Below are 27885 nucleotides of genomic sequence, written 5' to 3'. Positions count from 1 at the left end.
AACATGGCATTTAACTGTCATTTTTTTTTTTTTTAAAGACAAGTACATTTTAATGTTAGGGAGTAAAAAGGAATTTACAATGCAATATGCAAAATGCTAGCATTAAGCACGTACACACTTTTTATGCTGCAGCACGTTTGTGAAGACAGACCTGTCTTTTGTAATTCAATTCCATACGTGTCAAAAATGTTTAAACAAACCTGAAGTAGCATCCCTTATTGCAAAGACTAAGCCAAATAATACCGGTTACACGTCTTAATACAGACAGTAGCTACAAGGGAAAAAAAGAACCAAACCATCAATCATCTTAAATAATTGTTATAGAAGCAAATTACAGTAGTATGGTGTAGAATGCAGCAGCATGTATGAAAATCAATTGAGCCATGTCTCCTATTTCATGTACTTCATACCTACTTCCTTCCGAAATACAGTAATTTGAATGTGCTGGACAGTGCCAAAAAACAGGGTGGTTCCAGGCATAAAGCAGCAGATTAGAAATGTTCAAACACTATGCGAGGTGAGCTGCTATTTTCACATCATATGTATGACAGTAGAGATGCTCAAACTGATTCAAATTGACAGGTTTTATTTAGTTTAACACCCCTTACATGTAGTAAGCTCTGGTCTAGGATACTCTGTGTATTTTCTGCACTGACTCCCATTCACACATCAGCATCATTTCCCACTATGATTCTAGGAGTGACATATGAATGGCAGCAAACTAGGGGGGTTATTTAGTTAATCTAAATAGCTTACTAGAGATAAAATGAATGTGCACCGTGGTTATGAAAATTAAACATGTAACAGTGCATGTTTGTTGCTTGAGTGCAGAAAAAAAGACTAATAAAAAACAATAGGCTGGTGGAATCACATTTTCTGAAATCTTTTTACTTAATACATTTTTTTTTTTTTTTTACAATATGAAAGGTTTTTTTAAAAAGCAATATACAGGTACAAAGAAAAAAAAATCATAACATTGCCTGCATATAGCCCAATTTACCACTTTTTTTTTATTTCTACAGCATAATTTAGTGCAAACCTCTGCTGGTGTTAAAAATGATTCTTAAAATGTTAGTGATATTTTACAAATAAATCCAACTTGCAAAAATGAAAGAACAAACCAAAGCATGTTAGTCGTAAAAAAAATTGATACATTTTAAATTGTTAGATTCTAATTTTGACAACAATAAGAACACATTGTAGCAACTGAAACATAATCTTTTTAACACTACTGTACAGGAGCTCTGTCCAGTTCATTATCAATATGCTGTGCCAATATACAACAAACTCCATGACACATTCTTACTGTTCAAATTCCTTTAGCATGAAATATAGAACACTATGGGAACTATTTTCATGTAGATTTTGTGGTCAACACATTTAATATTGCAACAGATTTTAAAAATAGGACGAAATGAAAATACAAGAGTTAAATTGCTATCCTGTTAGTTATCAATATGACTAATTTATCTTTTTACACAGTATATTCCTCAGATAGGTTAGTTGCAGTAAAGCATGACCCTCAGAATCATCCAAGACATATTTTATACTTTTGATTCATACAAGACAGGGATGAATTAAAACTGCATAACCCCATGTTAAAATAAAATAACTACTACTAAAGGCATCAGTGCATGTATTTGAGGAGTCCCACTTCTTGTAAACTTAATTTTCTGATGGACTGTGACTGTAATAAGTGTTAACAGGTTTCTGAATAAAGTACCTTACCATAACTGCTCACAAATGTGTGGTACCTAGACACATGCAATTTAAATTTAAGCCACGTGAAATGACACGTACCTGCATTATGCCTTCCATTAATCATCAGTTTGCTACCATAATAACATAACTATTAGTCTACATACAGTTGACCTATTCTCTGTTTGATAAGATCAACATTTTTGTTAATTTATTTTTTTATTATTTTAAAAAAGAAGTATGTTTATTAATACCACTATCGTGGTATTGCTGAATGCTGTGTCACTCTGCAAAGACTTTAAATTTTGTCAGTATTAAAACTATGGCTTAAGATACAAGGGGACTGTGCATTTAACAACATTGGGGCACTGCAAGTTTCTTAGCTTTCCTTTCAGGCAATGAAAGAGTTTCTATTTTTGTTGTCAAGACACTGTGTTTTGCCGCTGCGCACTTCTCTGCTTGTCATATTTCACTGAGACAACCAGGAAAAGCAGCAGAGTTACTCCTTGGATCCCCGCAAGCAAGAAAAAGTAGTAATTCAAAGAACAACCATTGATGTTACCTAAAGAAAGAAGAGAAAACCCATTAGTCAATAAGCATAATCTTTAAATGAGTGAAAACCATGTGTCATCTTTGTGTTACTCAAATGCCTCTATTTTTAGTTTTTGTAATAACAAAATGAGCAATGATGTTCCACTACAGTATGACTATGCAGAACAAACTTTAAAAGAATAAGTTAGTCTACTAAAAACATTTTATATACAGTAAATTAAATTGTACGGGGATGTGCAGAGCATTTGGTTAATTGTCTAGTCTCTCATGCCTTTCATCAGACTCATGTTAACTGTTAATGCAAATGATTATATCAAATGCCAAAAAATCTGAAGCATTGGCTTCTTGTTTTAAAACAGTTCCAGTAGCAAAGATCTGTGACTTTGCATTTTCATTCGAATCGAAACAGGTCAATGGCAGACCAGAGAACCATCACACGGAAAACCCAAAACGTCAGGTGAGATTATCATCTATCAAAGCTTTTCAACATTATCACCATAATTCACTCTCAGTTTAATGTGCACTTTCTCCTTGAAATAATGCAAGGGCTTTGAAACATTGAGGAACATTGGTGCCTTTCATGGGCCTCAACTAGAACCATAAACTAAATCTGTAAACCCTAGATTCAAACCATTAAAAGGGGGGCAGATTTTATTAAACCCAATCGTTTTTTAGCCTGGCTTTTATGTATGCAATAAGCAGACATAAGGGAAAGGTAATGAGTGGTTAAGGGAAACTAGCCATGCTGCTCCTTGAGACAACACAATGGATAGCAGAACAGTTTTCCTTGGATCAACAAATATGAGGTTCACAATTCTTTTGGGTCCACTACTTCAAGGTTGTTATGTGTTCCCAAAACCTTTTAGTTTTTTGTAACAACAGATGCCACTCCAGCATTTTTCAATGACAGTATCTTATTTAATCAGCCTTTTCAACATCGTCTACATATGGAAAGATGTATGTTTTCAACCGGAAAGACAATCAAAAGGGATTATTAAATAGAGAGAAGCCGAGAAAGAGAAAGAAAAGCAGCTTTTCTTTTTTAATCAGGCAGGGCGTAATTCCACACATCTGTCATTCCTCCTAGTTAAACCCAGGAGTTGGCAGTGAATGGTTTAAAAGCACCTCAGGGTCCAAGACAGGGGTGTCTGATTATTATTATTTTCTCCCGGGAGGAAGTTGAGTGGATGGGCAGTCTCAGGTACAGCCTCTGAAGACCAGCAGGACAGGAAATACATGTGAACCATATTAAATAAAAGTATTCTTTTTTTTACAGATTGTTCTACTTTTAGAAACTGCCGATCCTTAACCCCCCCAATCCGTTTAGTCCTTGTTCTATAAAAGAGAAAACTGTCTACTTGAAATGAATCAAGATACCATCTTGTCTGAAAGGAATTTATATTACTTAATTTTCTGCTTTTTGTGCACTTCGTATTTCTCTGCGCTTTAATTCCACAGAATCAGAGCACATTCCTGCTGCTTGGAAGTTGGAACAAACAGTTTTAATGCGCGTTAAATCTCACTCCTGTCTTCACCCTCTTAGCATACCATAATTTATTCACTACCTCACCATTTTAATATACGTGAGCACATGCAACAAGAACGTTTGTCATATAACTGCATTATGGAGCAAAGTACGAAAAGTGAAGAACTTATGAACGGGAAGTTTATTAACAAAAAAAAAAACCCAAAACCTTCTGCTGTATCTACTGGCAAATTGAGTTTCAGTATCACAAACATAACCTATATCTAATCTGAAGCACCACCTGCGTTTCAAACAGAATTTAAAATATTAAATTGTGCTAGCATTCCTGAAATCGGAAGCAAGTTTCAAAGACGGCATTATAACTAAATGCCAGAGTTCAAACTAATTTTAGGGACTGTCAGAAGATTAGCATTTTCTGATCTCAGGAAACGACCAGGGACATATGTGGTCAGCTGATCTTGATAAGGTCCAAGACTATGTAAGGCCTTATAGGTAATAAGAAGAAGAACAACAACAGTAATAAAACAAACTTGAATGAGATGGATGCAGTAATTGTATCAATTAAATATGCGATTAAAACCAAAATTAAGGCTTTTAAAATAGCGAGATTAATTGTAATTGTAATACATTCCACTCACTTGCAGTACACCCTCCACCCTTATTCCATGTAAGCTAAACAATCAATTCCCTATAACTATGAAAACAGGAGCGTATGAAGTTTAAAAGCAGCAGCTGGCTCTCATTAAGGTAATGAATGCATCTTCATCTTGAGGTGAGATTTGTACGGCTTGGATCACTGCTACCAGGGTTTTAGACAGATGCTACTTGCATTTTTTGTTTCCTCTGATGGAGCTACAAAACTTTATCTCTGTTTTATTGAGAGACGCATAAAAACTACCATCAAAATTGAAACATCCCAATTTCTGTTTACTCAGGAGTCTAGCTGCAATAAAAAAAAGACAGTTTCCTTAATATCGGCAAATATCTCACTATGGGGAAATCAGAGCCACAAAACTGAACGTTATACCCTTAGGTGCAGTCGTTGACAAAAATCAATAAAACTGTTATCTTACTGAGATCCTATGGGAACTACAATATACAATGTTAAAACAGTCTGTTGTTCAATTTGGCTAACTACAAACATTCCGTTTTATAACTTGCAGGTATGTAAACAATGCAGTCGGTACCCACTTTATAGCCACAATGTTTCCCTGGTGTATAAAATCCAGTCTCTCACCCCCGAATCTTGGTTTTGAGCCATGCATGGCATGACAGCATCCCTCCTTCATAAAATAAAAACCATAAAAAAGTCTAATGTACCATATTCGGGAAAAGGTTATTTTGGCTTGCCTACACCTCCTGAAGTATTGGATTATTATTATTATTTTTTTTTTAAATTTGTTAAGTTAACAAAGCCTTACAATAAATAGTCAAAAAACCCTAAAGGATATTTCTATGTTTTACCAGAGGAATGCGTTTTTTGATGGCCTTTATTAACATAACATAAAAATAAAATAATAGTTCTGTACAACAACCTCTGAAAATGTATTGAATCCATCAATGTTGCTGCCTTCTTTTTTCTGTGAAAATAGCAATATACTGGAAATAAAATGCAACATTCACAGAAAAAAATAACCAAACCCCAGCATCAAAGAATCAATTTGCATTTAAAGGATACTACACTCTGCCTTCTCATCTAATGATAAAGCAGCAGAGGTATTTTAGTTTCGTGGGTGTAATGGCATGGTTTCCATCCTGTAAATTGAAACAACATTATGTGCAATTTCTCACAGCAGGTGATACATTTAAGGTACAACACATGCGAAATACAGTCATCCCAGATACAAAAACAAATATGAGACTGATGGCCACAGGACTGCAAAGGTCAGGTTATATAAACTACATGCCCACTTTACTTGGACCTGTATCTATAATGGGTTTGGCACTGCCTGACCTGATCACAGCCTTGACCCAACATGGCATGTACTCCACAAGGTGGGTGCTGGTAGGTGTCCTGAGAGTCCAACACTGCTAAGGCAATCCACATAACACTTGTTGTTAAGTGCACATCAAGATATGAAGGAGAAAAACAGGGTAGGTGACATGACTGAAAATGAATACTTTGAAACCGAATATGGAAATGTGCGAAAAAAACGCTTGCAACACAAAACAGATGGCCAGTGAGACGGGCATGATAGAGAAATGGGGAAAAAAACTACTGTAAAAACCTTTGTATAAGTCTATTTTCTAGGTATTTTAGGGGTCCTAAAAAGGGGGAGTGACTTATACACCGGTGTGACCGATAGGCTTTTTCCTGAAATTGTTGTATCAGAAAAAGGGTGGGAGGGGCACTTATACACTGGTGCAACTTATACACTAGTTTTTATGGTAGATATTGGTGATTTGTGAAGAAAGACAAATCACCACTATGTCACAGCCAAAAGGTGTAGAGATAGAGAAGAGAAAACAGCCCACAGTACTTCAACCTGGACCAATTCAATGGAATGTATAGCAGTGTGTTAAAATGTCAATCATCAGCCTATATACTGTAGTACATAACAATACATGACAGAACAAACTACCTTGCACCAGGTCTTTAAAATAAACTTACTTGAAGGCCAATAAAGTGTAGCATGATATTCACAAACACTGGATGAAACAATGAAAAAATCTAATAAGACTTCCCATTACTTTAATTATTCATGTGAAATAAAACAACACACACAGCAGGCTGGTTGCAAGTCAGCTGTGTGGCTGGTTGAATTTCAAACCAATCATTTCTTTGAACTGCTGCACAGGCAGGAAGCAGCATGCAGCCAATTTTACTGTGGTTTTTTATCATTAAAATATTGAAAACACTGTATTGGAGTAGGGGTGAAACTTAATTTGGATCGCAGCTTTAAATAAATGACTTTCAGGACCGTAATGGTAACAATGTAAAATGCAGCTAAACCTGCCAATCTGAAAGAAACTAAATCTACTTATTTATCAAGTTAAAAAAAATAATCAACCTTTTCTTTTTATAAATATTATTTATTGATAAATCTAGAAAAGCCAGACTATGTAGACTAGAAAAGAGTTATACAACCACCAAGAACACTACACATATTTTTACAGCTTACAGGCAAACCCTGAATGACTGAGTCAACATCAAAGAAGATTACTATTTTTTAATTGGGAGCAGCAAATCCTTTTTCTTAGGTTTATTTTCTTAATGTATGCACCTGTACTTACAACTATGTCACAGATATTAAGAGATTTCATGATGTGAATTTATTTCTTCACAATATTAAGGCATACTCCTTGCTGTGCTGCTTCAGTCTGTTGGTTTACATTACTACAGTAAATTAATAAGGGACGAAATAACTTGGATACCTGCCGGGCCAGCTTCATTTTAAATAACAATGATCTCATAATGGGAGTAACTATATAATTATTATTATTATAGTTATTATTATGAAAATATATTTGTAAGAGAAATCAATATTTCTCAATCCTTGGTGAACCAGGCCTATTATTTAAAACCAGCCGATCGGACTGAGATCAGTCGATTGAATGGGATGTTATCAAGCAAAAATCAGCCCATATGTACCTACTAGCCTACTAACCCCTAAATCTATCCCCTACACCTAAACCTAATGTCTACCCCTAACCCTAATCTCAACCTAACTGTGTTACTATTAAAGTCATTTTTACTATTATTTCAACACCGCTCTTTAGCACCCTCTAGTGGCTACTACATCCGACATCCATTAAAGATCCAAACCTACTCTACCTGTTGGTAGGCTTGCAGGTAGCTACTGGCCCATTCCTATGGCATGATTTTTGCTTGACAACGTCCCATTTAATCGACTGATCTCAATCAGATCGGGTGTTAAAACACTGATTGTGGTATTAACACTTGGTATTGATCGATTGCTGTAATTGTAGATAGACTACCATGTAATGTAACAGAGTTAAATAAAAATGTTCTGCTTTTGTTTCGCGCAATGGATGAATGAATGTAGTTGCCATCTCTAAATCTCTAAGGCCCATGCTAAGCTGCCTGAAGAGCTATCAATGCAACAGCACTGATTCTGGGTATGTTCATCCTACACAGTTACAAACACTGCCTGATAATCCATTAAATCAATCTGTGATCATTCAAAACTCTCTCGTCCCTGTCACTCAGAAGATAAGTGGTTTTCTTCCTCCATAGGATAAAAAAAAGAAGTCAGGCTTTTTATATACACATCTGTGGTCACGTCGTAACCGACTTGCAACAGAGATGCTTTTATGTTTTACTGAGATTCCATTTACGTACCAAATGATTAGAAATTCAGTCTGTTTACAAATTGTGTGCTACTTTTTGCAGTTAATGTGATAATTAAACAAAACTGTTACTGAACAAAGTTTAAGTAGTACAGAGTACTGTTTTTAACAGAAGTGAAAGTACTGACTTAAAAACACCTGTGTCTTTGCCTATGTACTCAATACTGCAGTAAAGCACACTGCATCACAAAAATAGCTCTATCTGGCCCTTGCATCCCCTAAAATGTGGAAGTGGTGTAAAGAGAGTTCCGACATTGTACTTTATAGAAATGATCTGGTTGATTTGAGCTTAACCCTTCTCCTCCCACCTCATAGTGGCTGTACTAGAATTTGTCACGTACGGAAATGTCTTTGAAGACAATGAAAAAGACTTTTGTCAAAACACTTATCATTCGATACATTACATTTCTTTTAGTATTTCTAAATTTAGCACTATTGAGTATTTAATATTAAAGGAATATTTAATATTGATGAAAATGAAAAACATTCACACACCTATTATTAACACATTAAAAACTTGTTCTCAGAAAAAATACTTCATTCTGACCACCTAATGACATGTTCAGTAAAGTGGATCTTGCCTTGACAAATAACCAACATTCAATCTATACTGACTTAGCAATCAAATGTTACTACTGTAAATAAGCTCCTCTTCATGATGAAGTGAATCAAAACTGTTCAAAATACATTATTCACTCACATTGCTTTCCAGAATATAAAACTGCTTTTAAATATCCGGTTGACGGCATTAAGGACTGTTCAAATTGTAGCCTAACTTGGATAGAGGTAATTATGTGGGCTGTACATTAAACCTACATACAGTCAACCTCACATCAACTCATCCAAAACTGTTTTTGTTATGCCGAGTCTCCCAGCCCCAAACCAACAGGACAGATATTGTCAGGAGTGTATATCTCTCAAACCTGTTGTCAGATAGAGTGACAGTACATTTTCTGCAGCACCACCTAGTCAACCCTGAAACAAACTCATTAGTTATGGAGAAAGTGGAAAAGCTCTCTCCAGAATGTCTAAAACAAAGATTCTAGCCCACACTGACTGTGAGGGATGCTCTGTTTCCACTTCACTCAGCATGTAAATAGCTGTGCATTTATTTTCCACAGAGCATTTATTTTCCACAGAGAAAGGCAATTTGAAATATTAGTTTAGTGATGCTGACAAGGGTTGATTTGTGGATTGTTTTAAGACTCGCCAGGTGTGTCGTTTAATTGACTGTGGTAAAACAGCACTAAAAACAGAAAGTAATTAAGACAGCTTGGGGACAACAGAAAAACAACAAATGAAAACATAAGTGTGTGCTATCAGAATGCGAAAGATGCGTCCCTAATGCGCAAGGATAGATCCTAATCTAGAAAATATAAAACTAGACAGACAAAAATCAAACTAGACAGACAATTCACTCTGCTTGACAGGAAACGCAAAATGAAACCTTTTTTTTGGAATTATTATTATTTTTTTATTTGCTGTGTCCAATTATTATTTGACCCCCAATTTTTCTCCCAATTTGGAATGCAATTCCCCCACACTGCTCAGGAGACCCTCCGAAGGTTCGGTGGGCGTCCTCCTATCCCACAACCAAGCCAGCTTCCTTTTTTACCCAGGAACTCGAGAGCAGATGTCAGCGAGCTACCGACCTCTGGAAGACAAAGGCCAGCCCTGCAGGTGTCCGCCAGCAGGGTTCGCTGTAGTGTTCCTGCCAGTTCTGCGACCCTAACCCACGGGAGCGCCAGAACCAGTGTGATGCTCCCTTAGGAGTTCCCAGCGAAGACCGGCCTGCTTCGCACAGCCAGGACTCGAACCTGCACTGTATGACTCAACCTGCGCACCACACAGCTGTGCTTCTACCAAATAAAGTGTCTGGGCAGTGTATGTGCTGCAATGGAAAGATAAAAGGTTGCATGTTCAGAACAGGTCCTGCAGACAGACTCAGCTAAGTATTTTTCACTCACCAAAATCTTTATGACTGGACATCCAGCCAACTGCTTTGAGGGACACAAAGGCTAAGAGTCCCGAGCCGACAAAGGAGCCAATCCCAGAGAAGAAAAAGAACAGACCCATGATGGCACTCTGCATGGACTTGGGTGCAGCGGAGTATGCAAACTCCAGACCTGTGGGAACAGAAGTTACATTTTAGTATGGTAGATTCTATCTGCTCACAGCAAGATTTGCTTTGCTCCAAAAAAGTGTCATTACATGTAATTTTGTGTATTTAACTTATTTCAAATGGTAGCACTCAGCGTTTATTAACAAAATAAAAGGTTTAAACAGAACACAAAAACAGGACACGGCACTTGAGGCCAAAATAAATAGACGAACAAAAACGGACTAAAACAGACAGACAAACGGTGAGTGAAGCAAAACAAACGTTTCTTTCTTTCTTACTTTTTTTCTCCTCTCTCTCTCTCCCGTTCTCCACTCACGAACACCCAACCCCGAGTGAAAGAAATGTGCATCTATATATACTGTTGTGCTGGGATTCAATTACTAATTAATTATTCACTTGAATCCCAGCACGTGAATTAATTCTGTGCAAACCTGTGCTCACATACTATACTTTAAATGCACGTGCAGTGATGTGCAATCCTGTGCCTAAATACAAATATACAATTTAAATCACACGTGAAACACAGACCCGTTTATATCCCGTGTACCAATCTCTATACACCAACATTAACACACGCAACATACAACACATAACACACAAATGCACACAGGGGCGGGGCACATTGCCACAGTATGACTTGAACAGATCATGAAAGCAAACAGTGTCGTTACAATCCAGTTTTCAATACGTGTTGATCAGGCGTTATAATGGTAGAGTGACGAGGCTATATATCAAGGATTTACACTGATGAAGGCACTTCCTTAAAATAGTCTTAACTTCTTTACTGAAAACTAAAATGTACACATTCATGCAGTTCATATGGAAATATAATTAATGTAAAGGAACTGTAAATAATATGGAGTTCTGCCATCCAGTAGCTTTGAAATACAAAGATAACCAAAAGTAGGCTTCTGACATCACATAAAAATAAAAATAAAACTTTAAGTGAGGGAAACTTATTGTATTACTTGTATTGTAACGCTTGAAATGTTTTTGCTTACGATTGTAAGTCGCCCTGGATAAGGGCGTCTGCTAAGAAATAAATAATAATAATAATAATAACTAAATTGTTGAACGGCAAGCCTGACAAGAACAAAAAAAACACACAACAACAACAAAACAGTTCTAATGTTTCATTTCCTCATTTTATTTGTCCCATAATAAATCAAACCACCTACATAGCAGTGCCGTCGCTGGAAGCTCATCTCAATATTTAATCTGGTATAAAAAAGATCAAATCTAGTCTTTGCCATCACAGTTCCTCCTGCCTGCTGGCTGCCATAATTTCATGGCATCTCAAACCTGTGATTTTTCAAATTAAGCCCTATAGCTGCAGCTGGCAGGAAAGATTATGAGACTCTGGTTAAATAAGACTACCTTTGGAGATTTTCCTTGGAGGGGAACATTGCATCAAATTAATGCAATGCAGTTTGGGGGTTGATGCACTTCCCTCGGAGCTACCTGTACTGGAACTAACACGGCTTGTTAGGGAGAAGAAAATAAAGTTTGCTTTCCCTGATGATGGCAAGCTGAAATATACATTTGGGTCTGCTGTCATGGTCAGGTCACACTGCAGCAAAATGTTTTGCTATGGGCTATATCAAAAGGGGCTGCGTGTTTTTGGTTTTTTTTGGAAACCATGTTAGTTTTAACATTCCGAAATGATATATTTTAAAATCACCGTTTTTCCTTATTTTTTACTGCATAATAATGTTTTTTTGTTGTTGTCTCTGTTGTTCCTCCTGCCATCGAAGCTCCCTGTGGTGTGGAATTTGTCAGGGCTGAAGACTTGCGGGCGGTCCATCCATTACAAAGCTATAAGGTTTGTCATAAAAGTGCTTCAGAAAAACTGGGATTCAGGGATCTCCTGTTTCTGTGCTGCTTGTAACAAACAAAATTATTGTAATTACTGTGCTGCCTTGGGGTATTTTGTACTTTTTAAAATCCTTACAGACAATTACCTACAAAACACTGCCAGCACAGTAATGATCTTGTGACAACTCATAGTACAGTGCTGAAAAAGAACCCCTCCGTTTGTTTCTCATTTAAATGAGATCCACATACAGTATGGTATTGGATAGAACATTTTAACTCAGGCTTCAACACATTTGGGTGAGTGCTTCTGAAGAAACAACATTCTAAACCTAACCTAATGAAGACCAGAATACATACAAAAGTAGGTCACAATGATCTAGATCTCCATGAACCCAGAGGGAATTTGTGGCAAGGAATCTCCATACAAAGTTTCATCCCAATTACAACAGCGGTTCTCACGATAGATGGTGGTGGTAAGAAACTAATGGCACCAACAATACAAATTACATACATTTTGTGCAGGCAATAATAACCAACCACAGTATCCATTTAGGCCAGAAGTATCCAAAGATGGCACAATATTCCATAACTATATCTGACCGTTTGGAATTGTTTTCTGTACTCTTTGGTAATGAAATGAACATGTTTAAAATGTATCTGTGCCAAGTCAAAAATAGCTTTGTTGCCGCTATTGTACAACTGCAGGAAGTTTAACTAAAATACCAAATCATTTCTGGAGATTAAACCCCCAGGATTCAGGGGTTCAAGTGAGACATTCAATGCATTCAGCAAAAAAGAAAATATGTCATAAGTTTCAGATCCTGAAATAGTGAAACCTCCTCAAAGAGATGAAGATTTTAACCATCCCCCTAACTATAAAGGATTGATGCACATCATCCTGAAACCCCTAATTTAAACCAAAAAAAAAAAAACTCTTCTGTTACAGTTTTTCAGAACTCTCCATCTCAAGATAAAAGCCAGGCTGACAAATTACATGAAAACAGAAATTACAGTGTGGTTTCCTAAAAACGACCTGGCTCACTCATCACATGAAATATGCAGTCCTGGTGTTTCACTGACTCTCTTCTGTTCTCTCACCTCTCTGTAAAACACTTTCGAGTATGGTAACCAATCTACTTAAAATCACAGGTTGTGAACAACCTTGAACCCTGAGCTATCTGAGAGGAGAGAGTTCCATTTTTCTCTAATTGTCATGGCTTGAGGAAGAAAATTGCTGATGGACTTCGTCTCTTCACCTTGGGGAGTTTATACCACACCAATTTGCTCCTGTATGCTAAATGGGTGAAAATCTCAGCAGGTGAAAAACACCATCTACAATCTCTGACGCAGACAGATGTACCTTTTTCAATTTAATTTACATTACACCCCTTCACTTCTGCCCCCATCTATCTATTTTCTGTAAATTTAAGGTAACCACTGGCAGTAAGTTGTTGTGTTAAATAACATGTCTTGTTTAAAATAACACTTATTTTCTCTCATTTAAAACAAAAACACACACACACCAAAGAAAATGGGCTATGAAGTCAGCCTTCTTGAAATCCCAACCGATTGTCATTTAAAGTAAAGACTTCTGGCAAAAATGCACTGGATAAATCCCTTTATCTTGCAGTAGATTTAAGTGGCATTTATTATTAAGAAACGTTTAACGATATATAGACCAAGGGATTCATACCCTTGAATTACCTTCTTGGACAAGCAAAAAACAGCAGAGAAACCTGACAAAGGATCACAATGACCTTAGACAAGGTTACAAAAAAGTCAGGAGAGGACAGAGAAACTGAGATGAACACCACACAGTAAGGAACAATCAAGAACGTGCTAGGAGCCATCAGTAAAGCCCTCTGCTGAATATCAGTTTCAGTGAATTTAATTTCTGTAACAGTGTGCAGGAGCCCAGGACCACAGATCAGACAATAGGATTTAATAGCAATGTTCTCAGTGTGCTGCAGTTTCGAGCTACTGCATCTGGATTGGGGTTTTTAGTTCTCAGAGTAATGAATCCCCACTGAAAACATCAGACTAAGAGAGCACATCTTTCAACTAAGGTTTATTAAAATAAACTGTCGACTTTTTGCACATTGAGAAAAGCTTACACATTTCTAGTAAATGAAAGATTAGTATTGCAAGTGTCAAATAAAGTGGAAGAAGCCTAGATGCAAACATTTTTTCAATTAGGCAGCTGTCTGTAGCACACATGTGAGGAAATTCCACCTGCTGTTAATACTACCATGGGAGAGAAGGTTTTCCTACAAATCCCCCATTGACTCTGCTGCTGAGAAACTGTCAACAGCAATGCCACTCTACAGTGTCCCAGCATGAGAAATGCCATCGAAATACCCAGCAGAGTGTTATGGGAATAGCAAGAAACATATTTTAAAATGATCCAGATTCTTATAAAAGGAATGACAAGAAAACATCTACACACAAAACTGGAATATGGTACTTTAAAGTCTGCAAGAACAACAAGATAACATTTAAAAAATAGGCATCCCAGCAGGCGCATGACCCCTATAGCTTTGTGATGTAAGAAAACTATCGGAACAAAACTGCAACTTTGTACCAACTTCCCAACCAATCTGACCTTGTCAGTCTCATAAACGTATTGGCTTATAAAATCAATGCTACGTGATTGATATAGCTATGTACTCCTTATCCAGCAATTTCACTAACAATAGCAAGACCCAAACATCAGAGTGGTGACCAAAGCCGTGATCTCAAAAGAGTTTTTGCTCATTTAAAAAGAAAAAAAAAACATTGATTAGAGTCATTACAACTGATTGATAGGGCTTGCTATTACGAAGATATCAGGCTGTTGCTATGCTAGGATTAAACTGCCCAACGACAAGTCCACATATATTAGCAACACCACCATCTCCCAAAAGTGTTGTACAAGTTTTAGAGAAAACAAATCTGTTTTAGTGCTACAGGGGTGTCAAAAGTGCAGACTTATTGGAAGCTCTCAGTGAAACATATGGATGGTGCAGTGAAAAATACAACGCAATTGTCAGGATATTTCAATGCTTGTTTAGTGTTTGGTGTGCATTATTTGCTACCTACCTGCAATGCTGGCAAATATTTCACTGATTCCAATGAGCACGTACTGTGGCACCTGCCACCATATTGATAAGTTGGCTGCATGGTATGTCACCTTGCCAATGACCTGATCGATGGTATCCTTCTTGAAAACAACATCCAGTCTTTTGCTTTCCAAAATCCCTAGAAAAAAAGAGATAATATGTAAACCTTCACAAAAAAAACCCAGCAACAACTAAATGCAGTGATGCAGGGTTTACAGGTTAGGTTTCTACACCGAGAAACATCTAGTTAACTTGTCTATCTTCTACTTACATAACGTTTAAAAAAAGAGCCGTTATCCAGAAAAAAAAGAGATAGAAGTTGCTGCTATATATACACTCATATGACATTAATCCAAAAAGAGAGTGTAAAAGATTCCTCAGAAGTACCAGGAATGCTCAGTCATTTACATTTAAATGGGGAATCTTGACAAGACACTGAGACAATACGAATGTTTTGGACATTTAGCTATTAAAACAGAGTACACACTCTGGATGGCTTATTTGTAATAATACCGAAAAACAAATTGTAGCCGCTTGACAAAATGATGAAACAAAAAGATATTGGATGCTCCTTTTAGGGATTAGGTGGCAAGTAAAGTCAGTTTCATACAGATCGAAGCAGTGTACGGAAATAGAGATTACAGTAATTTGTAATGGATAAGACTGGATTGCTGGACAATAATATTTTAAGCAGTTGTGATCAGGAACTATCCTGAAGGCTTTATTTGATCACCATTATCAAGGAAGCAGCAGCTATTTGAAGATAACCCCAGTGAGACAGCATCCCATGGCACTTGTGCTTAATGCTGCATTTTTTTGTTGAGATATAGAGCCTCCTAATCCGACCTCCTATACTATCCTTCCAAGTTTAACAAGACAGTTACAGCACCAAGTGCAAGCTTAAGGCTTAGCTGACAGGACAGTTTTATGTAGCATTAAATAAATAATAATAATAAAAAAACATTCAGGAAATCCCAAGATTTACATACAGTTAAATACAAACAAAAAATATAGTTGCCATACTGTAATGCTTAAGTTATATCATAATTATATATATTAAAAAAAAAAAGAAACCAAGGCAGCATGAAAATATTTGAAATCCGTAATACTTAATCATAATACATTAAAAAATAATATATATGTATTTATTTATTTATTTTAATTTCAAAAGCTGCTTCTCCTTTTTGCAAGTCAGTTTCACGTACGATGGACAGGGTAGAAGATCAAGATGTCTTTAAAAGAGGTCTGGAGGTTGGAGCTTGGTTTGCAGGTTCCCAGGGCTCCACAAATTACTGCTGTTTCACTCGATCTTGCTACTTCTCTATATATTTTCTTTTCATGTGCTACAGCTTTTTCCTTTAAACTACTGTCCAAATGTTTGCAGATTTCCAATAATGTGCAAACAAAGCGCCATGGGGGGTAAAACAAACTTTTAATTTCAATCAATTTAATGAAAAATATAGCGTTACACGTCCCCATGTGTTGCTACAACTTTTCACTGTTAACGTCCTGACAACTTTTAACACTTTTCAAAATGTCTGCTCCAGTGCATGGATAGTGTAAGGATTACTGTCCACATTAACAAACAGGTAACGATCATAACGATCCATGATGTGGTATGGAACAATAAAGTCAGAGCACTTTTGTTTTGTTAGATCGCTCTTGCTGCAGTGATTTAGAAGATGGATCTCAAACCCAGTGCACTAGAGCGGACATTTTGAAAAGAGCTTGAAACAGACTTTAAATGTCTGTTACCTTTACTTAATATTTAATGCTCCAATTAGCAATTGACAGTTATTAAGAGAATGGCAATGGTGCCTTCATGAAATGGAATTGTAATTTTAGTTCTCTTCTGAGTTTCAATTAGGGTTTTTTGAAAACCTCATCCTTGAGAGTTTCACTCCATTAAAAGATTTTATGCTCAAACAATTTTAAAATCCGGTGTATTTGTATTACCCAAATATAAATGAGCATTTTAAATTTAACAAGATAATTAAGGAGGATGGCTAAAAATGACATTTGCCTGAAAACGGGATTTAACTTTACTTAAATAATTTCCTGTAGAATACAATAAGCCACTGTCACTAGCATAAATTCTAAATTATACAAATATATTGGTTTCCGGATCAAGCAGAAGTGATTTTCTGGATAACTGAACCACACCCACTGCTGAACATTTGCCCCCATTTTTCTGAAAGGAATAAAACTATTTTTGCATTATAAAACTAGCAAGAAACAACTTGGACCAAAAGTTTATTCTGTTTAAATAATTAGGTGCAAACTTAGCCTTTGTTGCTAAATTTTACCTTACATGACTAATAATAAATGACCAAGTTCATTATTGACGAACTGTACAAAAGAAAAAGGTCCCTCAGGTGGCACTCAGGGATGTTATCCCTTGTCAAGGACACCAGTCTCTATTCAAACCTTATTACATTTATCAGTAAAACTATTTAGATTTTTCTCAACACATACTGTTTACTCTGCTGTCCGTTTGATGCAATTTATTAATAATATAACAAAAGTGTTGAAACCAATGATCTTTTCTATGTACCACACATCACAGCCTTCTCATGGGATTTAGGCAAGCCCCATGGGTCCTTATTAAACCCTTCTGAGATACTGATGCATGTAACAGTATATTCATCTTCCCTCTTGATAACCCACTGTGTCTGCACACTAGCTGACCTTATTAACAAGTACAACAAATCCTTCTTCACAAAGGAAACTTAATGAGGAAAGAAGAACACCTATTGTAAAAACAACGGAACCATAAAACCAGATACAGAACTAGGGGTGGGCAACGACATGAAAACTGTTTATCGATATCATGCACGTATATATCGCTATTTGATAATATCGATGTATTCCCAAACACAGAAAAATATAATAATTGCAATATGAAACATATATGTTAGCAGTATTAGCATATCAAAATATTGATATTAGTGCCCACACCTATACAGAACCCAAAACGACAAATTGCTGGGTCATTTAAAAAAACACACACAAGAGATATCCCTTAACCTCCATTTTTTGTCTGAGGGGCAACACAAATAAAAAACCTGCTACCTCCTGTCCCCATTTTTCTACAGTTGAATGATGTTCAGTTTTTTGTTTGTTTTCCCCCCTCCACTGTGGGACTCATGCACAGTTTTCAGAACAAACTATTCCAGACAGACACAGGGGAAGACATACTGAAGGTTTATAGAAACAGCGAAATACAAAGGAAAATGGGTTAAGTCTTCACAGACAGTGATCAGAGAGTTAAACATCTTTAAACAATAAACACACACACACACAAACAAACATACAGCTACAAGGAACACAACCAAGCTAACTAAAAGAGCAATCTTAATGCCTTTGACTTTCTGCTTCTGCTTTTAGTAAACCCTGATTTAATAAACTAAAATAAATTCTTCTTGACCTCTTCGTTAAATAGAAGTTAGCAGATGGAAAAATTGAAAAGGCTACAGAACAGCACAGGATGATCTAGTGTAATCTTAATGAAACTCTAAAACCGCGAAACGATTAGAAATTAAATGGGAAAAACTGTTCACCATTAACTGCCCTTACGAAGTGTAGATGCTTATGGAAAACAATTTTCTTAATAAAATTTAAAATTAAAACAATAAATTTGGTTTGCTCAGAAAGAAGACCAGATTAAGCTCTTCGTTGCCAAACACGTCCTCACCTACTGTTAATTACAAATGTTTGTTTAGCCTTTTTACATCCAGATAACTATTGTCCACAAGTATCATGTATGTATATACGTAGGTATAAATGGATGTCAGTATTCAAAAGCTGAAGCTCTTGCACTACGTACAATACCCGCCCACACTTTTCTTATCTGGCATTATAGCCCATGATATCTGAGACGTTCCTGCTTACCTGCAGCCACGACAGACCCCATGACAAAGAACATCCCCACTGCAATCCTCTTCAGAGACGACAGGAGCAGGCCCCTCCTCTTCAGAACGGGGTCGATCACTTTATCCTTCAGAGGAATCAGGAGCAGAATCAGCAGGGCATCGAACATGGTAAGCCAGGCAGACGGGAGCTAAAAAAAAACAAAAAACATACATATTACACTACCACTAGTCTCATTATGATGAAAATTGTGACATTCATCCCCCACCAGAATTGTAAATACAAAATTAGATCATCAGTAACATGACAAAGCAGGTCACCATCTACATTCACTGCATCACATCAAGTTTTTGAAGTTGTTTGATGGTGTTTATAAATAAATTATTGAACTGTTTCCCGCCTATGCATTGTTTGTCACACAGAGTTACGGAGCACAATAAATAAATAAAATGTCAAACATTTGTTTTAAACTGTGATAAAACAATAAGATCATTAAACATTTTTAGAAAGTACGTCCTGCCTAAAAAGAATGTAAATAAATACGACGCAATGAAAGTCAGACAGACAGTTCTATGCCAAAAAAATGGTTACATAATATTTAAAACTAAAGTTTTACTAATTATTGTAATTTACTTGACTGCAGAACTCGGCTTAGTGGGAAACTCCAGGGGACAATGCCCTCAACCTGCAGCTTCGGGCATTATAGTCCTGTATTGTTCTTCCCTCTGGGGCTATAGTGTTCCACTATGAGCCCCCTCTCCAGTCTATATTTACTACATATACATATAACATATACTTCAATTGTGATCAACATTTCACCTAATGTACAAAAATGAATATAAAAATTGCTTAAATGTAAGCTTAATCTTATCAGGCGATGTAAGTATAACATTTAAGTTGACCAGGTTCTTCAAGACCAAGTTAAATTTACAACAAAAGGACTACACATTACTGCTTTAACTTGCTGCTTCCAAGTATGCTACTTTTGATGTTGCTACTTCCAAGGTTGCTACTTTTGATGTGGGTGATCAATAAATACCAACACCAAGCTCATTTCCTTGTTGGAAAAAAAAAAGAAAATGAAGAAAAAAAACACTGCAGGCTTGTTTCCCTGGGCTTTGTCTCTTTGTTATAGGTTTTCCTTACCATGTGTAGAGAATTCATGCTAGTAGAATTATTTCCTTCTCCACTCATCTTAAATATCTCAGGGATCCGTAAGTGTAGACCCTGGAGGATGTACGTGGTCTGCATCTAAAATTAACGTGAAAAACAAGGTCACAAAAGTAGTGCAAATCAAGCCTATAGTAGTCACCATAAACTTCTTGGCCTGAGTGAGCCATTTTAATGCTGCAATTACATACTGTGAACTTTTATGACACACACACACACAAAATAAGCAGTAAAACACAAGAAGGTGCAGCAGACTGCCTTCAACCACCGTAGAAATGGGTTGTATCAGTAGAACTCATGCCTTCAAGTGTGTTATTGCGCTTATAAAATGGCTCATGGTGTATTGACATGGAACTGTGATTTTATACTCTTATAACCCAATGGGATTAGAATGTCAGCAGCCAATCAGGACACAGTAACTTCCACAGTGGTTTTATAATCTATTTTATAAGCCGCTTTATCTTTCTTTCACAAGCGTAATGTAATTCTATGCAGCAGTAACACAATTACCACTGAACTTTCAAATCTTTTGCTTATATCTTTTTTTACCTGGAAGTACACAGTCCAATATGGTATGAGTGCCAAAAATACAGGGATGACTTTAAACAAGGCCCTCACTTCCTCCACCTTCTCCTCTGGAAACCGCCCTCCATAGGCTTCTTTTGCTTTGTCCAGCAGGTTAGGCTTTGGCCTTGGCAGACACACTTCTTGATTTCTATAGAATAAATGGCAAATTAAAAGACTGTAAATAAAACAAATAAAAATTGCAAACTCTTATGTATGTATTTATTCTATAATCAGAATTAAAAAATACATATATTATTTTTGAAATGTAGATTAGATAAAACAAATAACAAATTACAAATAAACAGATGGTTTGGTTAGATTACATTTGTATTGCTTCTGTAATCAAATAAATACTAACTTCTTTAATTGCATGGAGATCTATCTATCTAACTATCTAAATAAAGCGGTTTACTAGATACTTGGCTTTCATTAATGTAAAAAATCTTCTGCTAGTATGCAGTTTAACCCATTTCTGCCCAGTGTCCAGTAATCTGACATTGAGAAAATAGGCATTAAAATAGGTGTGGGAACATACTCTGGGCAGCAAAGGGTTGACGTACGATCCACTAAAATTACACAATTTATTAAATCACAAAGAAACAGAATTATTTTAATCAATGTAAATACTAATATACAGTACTGAAAATAAGAATATGTTATCAATATTTTCAACAAAATAAAAAACAGTATTGCAGGAAATTGATTCAGCAATTCTGAATACTTTACACATTAGTATTTCTTTTTGATTTTGAGAACAGAGATTTTAAGATTTGCCTTATGCAAAATATTTTCTTTTCCTAAGGAAGAAACAATATGGATGAAAAGCATCCATTGAGTGATGTATATTTAAAGAATGGATTCAAGACACTAGCTTCAACATTTTTAACGTTATGCTTGCTTAGGATTTATATGTTGAGATGCTGTAGGATGCAGTGTAATCCTTGACAGGATTGGCAGTCTCAAAAAACATTGCCATGGATTGTGCTCCATGCACTGTGGTGCAAAGTCTGGCAATAGCTCTGGGGAATCCTCCCCTTCCAAAAAATGATCAATTACGAAAATGCATTGTACAGAACTAGGATCAAGCACTGAACTCTGTCTTCATAATCTACTTACAGTCTATTATTATTTTAAACTCTTACTACTCGGCTCGTAGAACTGCGTGCAAAGAAGCTATTATTCATGTCTTCGCTCTTAGCTGGCAGTGCATTAGGCTTTGCATGAATAGGATTTCTTTACCTTAACCTGGCTGGCTCCTTGTGCCGCTGGCTGGAGCAGAAGGAGTAGCCAAGAATCTTAAACATGTCAGTGAAGGCACTACCATTTGCTGGCTTGGTGATGAAGACAGTCCGGCCACACAGGAACACCAAGAAGGAAACGCCAAGGCAGACGGTGGGAATGATGTAGCCCAGATTGAAGCTTATATTCTGCTGAATATAAGCAATGCCACCCAAAGACAGAATTGCTCCCAGGTTAATGCACCAGTAAAACCAGTTAAAAAATCTACGAGTAGCTTCAGGGCCCCTGTCCTTCACCTAGATGGAGAACAATAAAGAACATGCTAAATATATATACTGTATGTGGGTTTCTATGTTAACTGTTTCTTAAAGTATTGCACAATAAAACACATTGCAGAGTGACTGAAAACAAATGAAATACAGCTGCATATAATTTCAGATAACAAGGAATACTGTCAATGATGATAATGGCTGTTCATGTATCAGTGTATGTAGACTGGTCTACTTGCTTACTAATACTCACTGTACACACACAGGCTTACATGAATTACACCGTGTAACAATTTATTTTTTTTTTTTTTGTTTCCTGGGTAGTAAGTGTTATTTCCTAATTGCTTATGCCTCAAAAGTAGAGAAAACGGCTATTATTCCCCACAAACTTTGCTTTTTTGACCAGGACAGTGATATTTTGAAATGTACCTATTTTCCAGAACATTCCAGATAGATTCAGTGCTGAGTAAACTTGGAGTAACTTCTAGAACTTTCTAGAACTTTCCAGTAATATAAATAGTAGTATAAATACAGGGGCCTTAAGCCCACCAGTTCAGTTTAGTTCCAGCTGCCTAAGCGGATACATATCCGCATTTTTCTGAGATGGCATCAAGGTCATAGGAGACTTCAAAATGGTGGCATTCCTGGTGGGTCTCCAAGGCGGTTTTACCAAGTTTCCCTGCTATCTTTGCCTTTGGGACAGCAGGGACACCAAGGCGCACTACCACAGGCGGGACTGGCCACAGCGGACCGAGTTCTCTGTGGGGAGGAACAACGTCAAGTGGGAGCCACTGGTGAACCCCCAGAAGGTGCTGATGCCACCACTGCACATCAAATTGGGCCTTATGAAACAATTTGTCAGAGCTCTAGATAAGGAGTCGGCAGCCTTCAAGTACCTTCAAGACTTCTTCCCTAAGCTGTCTGAGGCAAAGGTCAAAGCCGGTGTCTTCGTCGGACCACAGATAAAGAAGATCCTGGAGTGCAATGAATTTCCCAAGAAGCTCACTAGTAAGGAGAAAGCGGCTTGGAACAGCTTTGTCGCAGTGGTTCGGGGCTTCCTGGGCAATCACAAGGCCGAAAACTATGTGGAGCTGGTTGAGACTCTGGTGAAGAACTACGGCACAATGGGCTGTAGGATGTCCCTCAAAGTCCATATCCTTGATGCTCATCTTGATAAATTCAAGGAGAACATGGGAGCGTACTCGGAGGAGCAAGGCGAGCGCTTCAACCAGGATATACTGGACTTTGAACGCCGCTACCAAGGACAGTATAACGAGAACATGATGGGAGACTACATTTGGGGGCTGATTCGTGAAAGTGATTTACAGTATAATCGTAAATCTCGAAAAACTACTCACTTCTAAATCTTTTGTAGTCATTTTTGTATTACTTTAGTATAAATACATGTTAATTTGGATTCATATGTTGTTTTTTTCTGACTTTATGTGAACGAAAAGACACAAATTCGCCCGTTTTCTCATTGGAAATAGGTACATTTCAAAATATCACTGTCCTGGTCACAAAAGCAAAGTTTGTGGGGAATAATAGCCATTTTCTATACTTTTGAGGCATAAGCAATTAGGAAATAACACTTACTACCCAGGAACAAAAATTGTGTTACATAGTGTTATTTACAAGAATAGTATACAGTAGGCCTAATTGTTTACATATTTGCAACTATGCAGTTGTTTTACTGTTCAGCAAATAAGCCCACTGGAGAATATTTTCTACTGAATAAATGTTAAATTGGAGGATGCATTTGAAATCAGTTATGCTTCTCCTCCTATTTTATGTATTCATTTAAAACAGTCTCCAACAAATATTTTGTTTAAAAAAAAATTCTACTTACGTCTTGGCTGTGAAACCCTGACAGTTTTTAGTTTGAAAAATGTCAGACATAAAAAAAATGTCATATCAGGTAACATTTGCTGTTCCAATTAAATGCTGTAGACCCATGCTATTAGTCCAATATACTGTAATGTATCTAAATTGTTTCCTTAACATACAAATTATGCATGTATTTTTAATGCATCCTTGTCAGGCACAGACTGTAGCCTAGTGGTGCAAAATCAATCATGTCATGGCTAAAGGCAAGCAAACTTTCTCATGAGGGGAAGAAAAAAAAAAACTTTCCTGGGTCCTATTAGAAAATTTGATAACAGAAATAAGTTAACTCTAAACTCAATTTAGTTCAAATCACTCAATATGAAGTTGTGATGCATTCATCAAAGGTAATACCCTACAACCCTAGGCTCACAGTACAAAACTCTAATTTGCAAACATATCCTGTTAGTCAGTTAGCCTGAGCTTTTTAGAATTTGGTTCACTGATAACCTAACAATAAATAAAAATACAAATCTAACCAATGTACTCTTGCATATGATTTACTGCAGTAATTGAATGATGCTGCCGCATGTTAAAATTCAAGTTGCAGACAATGTTTTCATGGGAAGGCGAATGTGTCGAATGGTGAACACAACAGGGTGGTACAGTAGGTGTAAGGCGTTCTCATTTAAAGTACACATATTCCAGTGTACTATGGTGTCACAGAAAACTATAGTAATTATTCTGCTCAAAACAACACAATAAATCTGAGTTTACTTTGACTGATGCATAATCTTAGCTAAAAACAACTTTGAGGAATGCAGTACTGTAGCTCTTAAATTATTTATTTATGTATTTGTAGTTTATTTTTTTTATTTTTTATAAAATAACGTTTTGTGACAATGGCCCTATGCCACCCTAAGACTCTTGCTTTGGGCAGTGCAACAGGGGGAAAAATTAACTCGTATCTAGTGTCCCCCAGATGACCCCAACTTGTTTTTTTGCATTTTGAACAAGAACGATGTTTAAGAAAAAAGAGAATTATACAGTAACTTTCATGCCAAGTCACATTTATTTATTTCTAAATACTTTATAGATGCAAGTTAAGATGCACCAACTTATTTACAATTAGAACTGAAATTTTAACCTTCTGAAAAAAACGATATTGAGTTTAGTCAGCAACATTTGATTTTGAAGCTAGAGTTTCTTTTCAGGCAGCTTTCATTCATGCAATAATTAGGTTTAATGTACAGTTTCCACATACTTGGATGCCCTAATTAAATGAAAAAAAACATTGTTTTTCCCCTGATCAATATCACAACTCAACTCTTCGATCCCTCAGCTGAGAAACAAATTCAGCATCTCAGTGTACAGCATTTTTTGTTTTCCATTTAACAATACTGTAAAAGCTGATAACAATTTGAAACAGACTACATAATCCAGTTTCTGTCCTTTCTACCCTCACAACATCACTGATAGGGTGTGCTACCTCACCTTTAGGTGCATTCCTTTGTATTAAGCCATGTGACTGTATATGTTTCCTGAACTACAGAGCAGGTAATACTAAGAATACTGTTCTTTTAATTGTAGGAAGAGAAGGTTTACAGTATTATAACAACCTAAAGTGAGATGAACACTAAAATTACAACTCTTTGCAGGAGACACACATGTTGGACTAAAACACAAGAGAAAGGCAGTGTTACTTTAGGAACATTTATGCACTGGAAAAGCCTACCAATCCTCTTGGGAGATGTATACCCTGCACATAATCTATAATCTGAAGGCTTAGTACTAAACCCTGTATCTATATTGTGCCCACTTTGTAATGTATCGTTTATACAACAGGCTTAGCCAACGTGTTGTCAAAGTAAGGAAGAGTCACTTCGCATCTTCAAATATCTAAATAAAATGGAAGCTCTGGGGATGTGACTAAGCAGGTAATTGGACCAGAAGTTTGAAAACTTTCTCACTGCCAGGAGAGCAACACTTTCTTCCCCATTACAGCTTTGGAAGTTCCATAATGGTAGTATAAAGGTTAATGCAATACACACTTCATGATTTCTGTGGTCCAGATTGCCGCACTGTGTAAGAAGTGAAACTTTTTTGCCACAGTAAGATTGCGAATGGGCAAGACATATAAAAACCTTTATGAAGAAGAACAATAAACTGTAACCTCAAGCAAGATGGCCATGCTTATTTTATTATAAAGTGTACTACTGATAAATTAATTAAGCTATACACCACACATACTGTACCTGATCAGCTCCAAAGGGGGTGATGTTTGATTTCACTGATCCCACACCGATACCAATTATTACGAGACCACTGAAGATCACAGGACTGCAGTACTGCTGGGGGTAGGGACAGGTCACATTGCTGCTGCTGCTAGTGCCGTTTATGCACTCTGAAGGCTGCACAGGGTAAGCTCTGACTTCCCCACAAAGGGCATTTCTTGTCTCCAACGCTGTGATGAAGGGGAAAGCCAACATCCCAAAAAGATAGAGAAGCATACTGCAGATAATAGTACAGAACTTCCCCAGGCAGGCATCAGCTAGCCAGCCACCAAAGGGCGACACAAGGTAGGTGACGCCCATGAAGATGAGCAGGGCTTGGCTGGCTTGTGCCCCCTCCCAGAAGAATGGCTCTCCGTTGAGGAACAGGACCAGGTTTGCGGTAATCCCATAGAAGGCCACTCTTTCCAAAGATTCTGCTATCAGGATCGCTGCGCATGCCAGTCTCCTGCCTTCAAAGACAGACACTGGGCTCCTGTTACCATTGGTTTGGGGTCCCAAAAGAGGGGTACTCTCAATAACTTCATGGCTTCCCATTATTTATTTTCTGACTTCTGTATTATATGGCAATTCAGTTTCACATTTAAGTTTACTTTGAATGAAATCCTACTAAACAAACCTACATCTCCAACAAATCTAGCAAAGTTTTAAGTTTAAAAAAAAAAAAAAAATCTTATTTATTATGTTACAACTTAAAACGACTTTACAGTGTTAAATATTTTACATCTATAGCCACCACGTCGTCGTCAAGTTTGGTCTGTATCAATAATGCATACAGTAAAATGAGTTGGTAGAATTTGTAAGGCTTTCCAAAACAAAAAGAAAGTAAAACGAAATTTTCTCGAAACCGTTATTCTTATGCTAGTTTATCGTAAAGTGAAACAGTCATTTACAGCTGACTATTCACAAACATACATGTCCAAATAGTAGTATTTCATATATTCAGCTATTAGCTTCCATTTAAGTTTCAAGTAAGTTTTTCTTTAGATGGCCCTGACATATGTATGACTAGTAGCACTGAGGCGACTGAGAATGTGTATTTAAATGACAGATGATTACTTTACAATAATACCAATGACAACCGACTGAACTAAATATTAAAAACAATAATAGCTGTTTTTAGTATTTGTTTATAAAGAACTTAATGCACACCGCGTATATTCAATTATTTATAAGACACTTCCACGTCAAATTGTAAACAAATAAAAATATGAATAACGATAATAAATAAATAAAATAATTGCAAATACTTATCTCTAGTTTAGCCTCCTATATATTTCCAACACCATCCAATTTTTGACCATTCTTAAAACGTTACTTTTACTTCTGTTCAGAAGCTAAAGTCGCTATTTTCTCTCCTGTTTTTGTCCTAATTTAATGTAAAATAACCTGCTTTTAATTGTCTTTATTACAAGTAAATCGGGCCCCAAACACGGAATCAATGGTGACTTTCTTCACTTCCACAAACAGTTCCTGAAATAAACATAAGTCACAGCACAATCCCGTGACTCCGTGGACCGCCTACAGTCACAAGGACAGCGCCTCATTGGCTAAACATCACAAATACAGGTTC

The 27885-nt window shown here is 36.7% G+C and overlaps 1 protein-coding gene across 1 annotated transcript; it reads right to left on the bottom strand.

Annotated features, from left to right (window-relative positions):
• Nucleotides 1-867: 867 nt before the first annotated feature.
• LOC117426998 (solute carrier family 15 member 4-like) lies at nucleotides 868-27885 on the bottom strand. Its single transcript, XM_059033141.1, has 8 exons — nucleotides 26277-27885; nucleotides 21929-22224; nucleotides 20672-20837; nucleotides 20099-20203; nucleotides 18974-19142; nucleotides 15063-15221; nucleotides 10015-10173; nucleotides 868-2260 (listed from the first exon to the last, which is right to left on the bottom strand). The coding sequence occupies exons 1-8, from the start codon at nucleotides 26847-26849 to the stop codon at nucleotides 2121-2123; spliced, it is 1767 nt and encodes a 588-aa protein (XP_058889124.1). The 5' UTR covers nucleotides 26850-27885; the 3' UTR covers nucleotides 868-2120.

The sequence above is a fragment of the Acipenser ruthenus genome, chromosome 11 (genome assembly GCF_902713425.1).
Source record: "Acipenser ruthenus chromosome 11, fAciRut3.2 maternal haplotype, whole genome shotgun sequence".
NCBI lineage: Eukaryota > Metazoa > Chordata > Actinopteri > Acipenseriformes > Acipenseridae > Acipenser > Acipenser ruthenus.
Note: the sequence above shows the minus strand (reverse complement) of the source record. Positions and strands in the feature narration are given on the sequence as shown.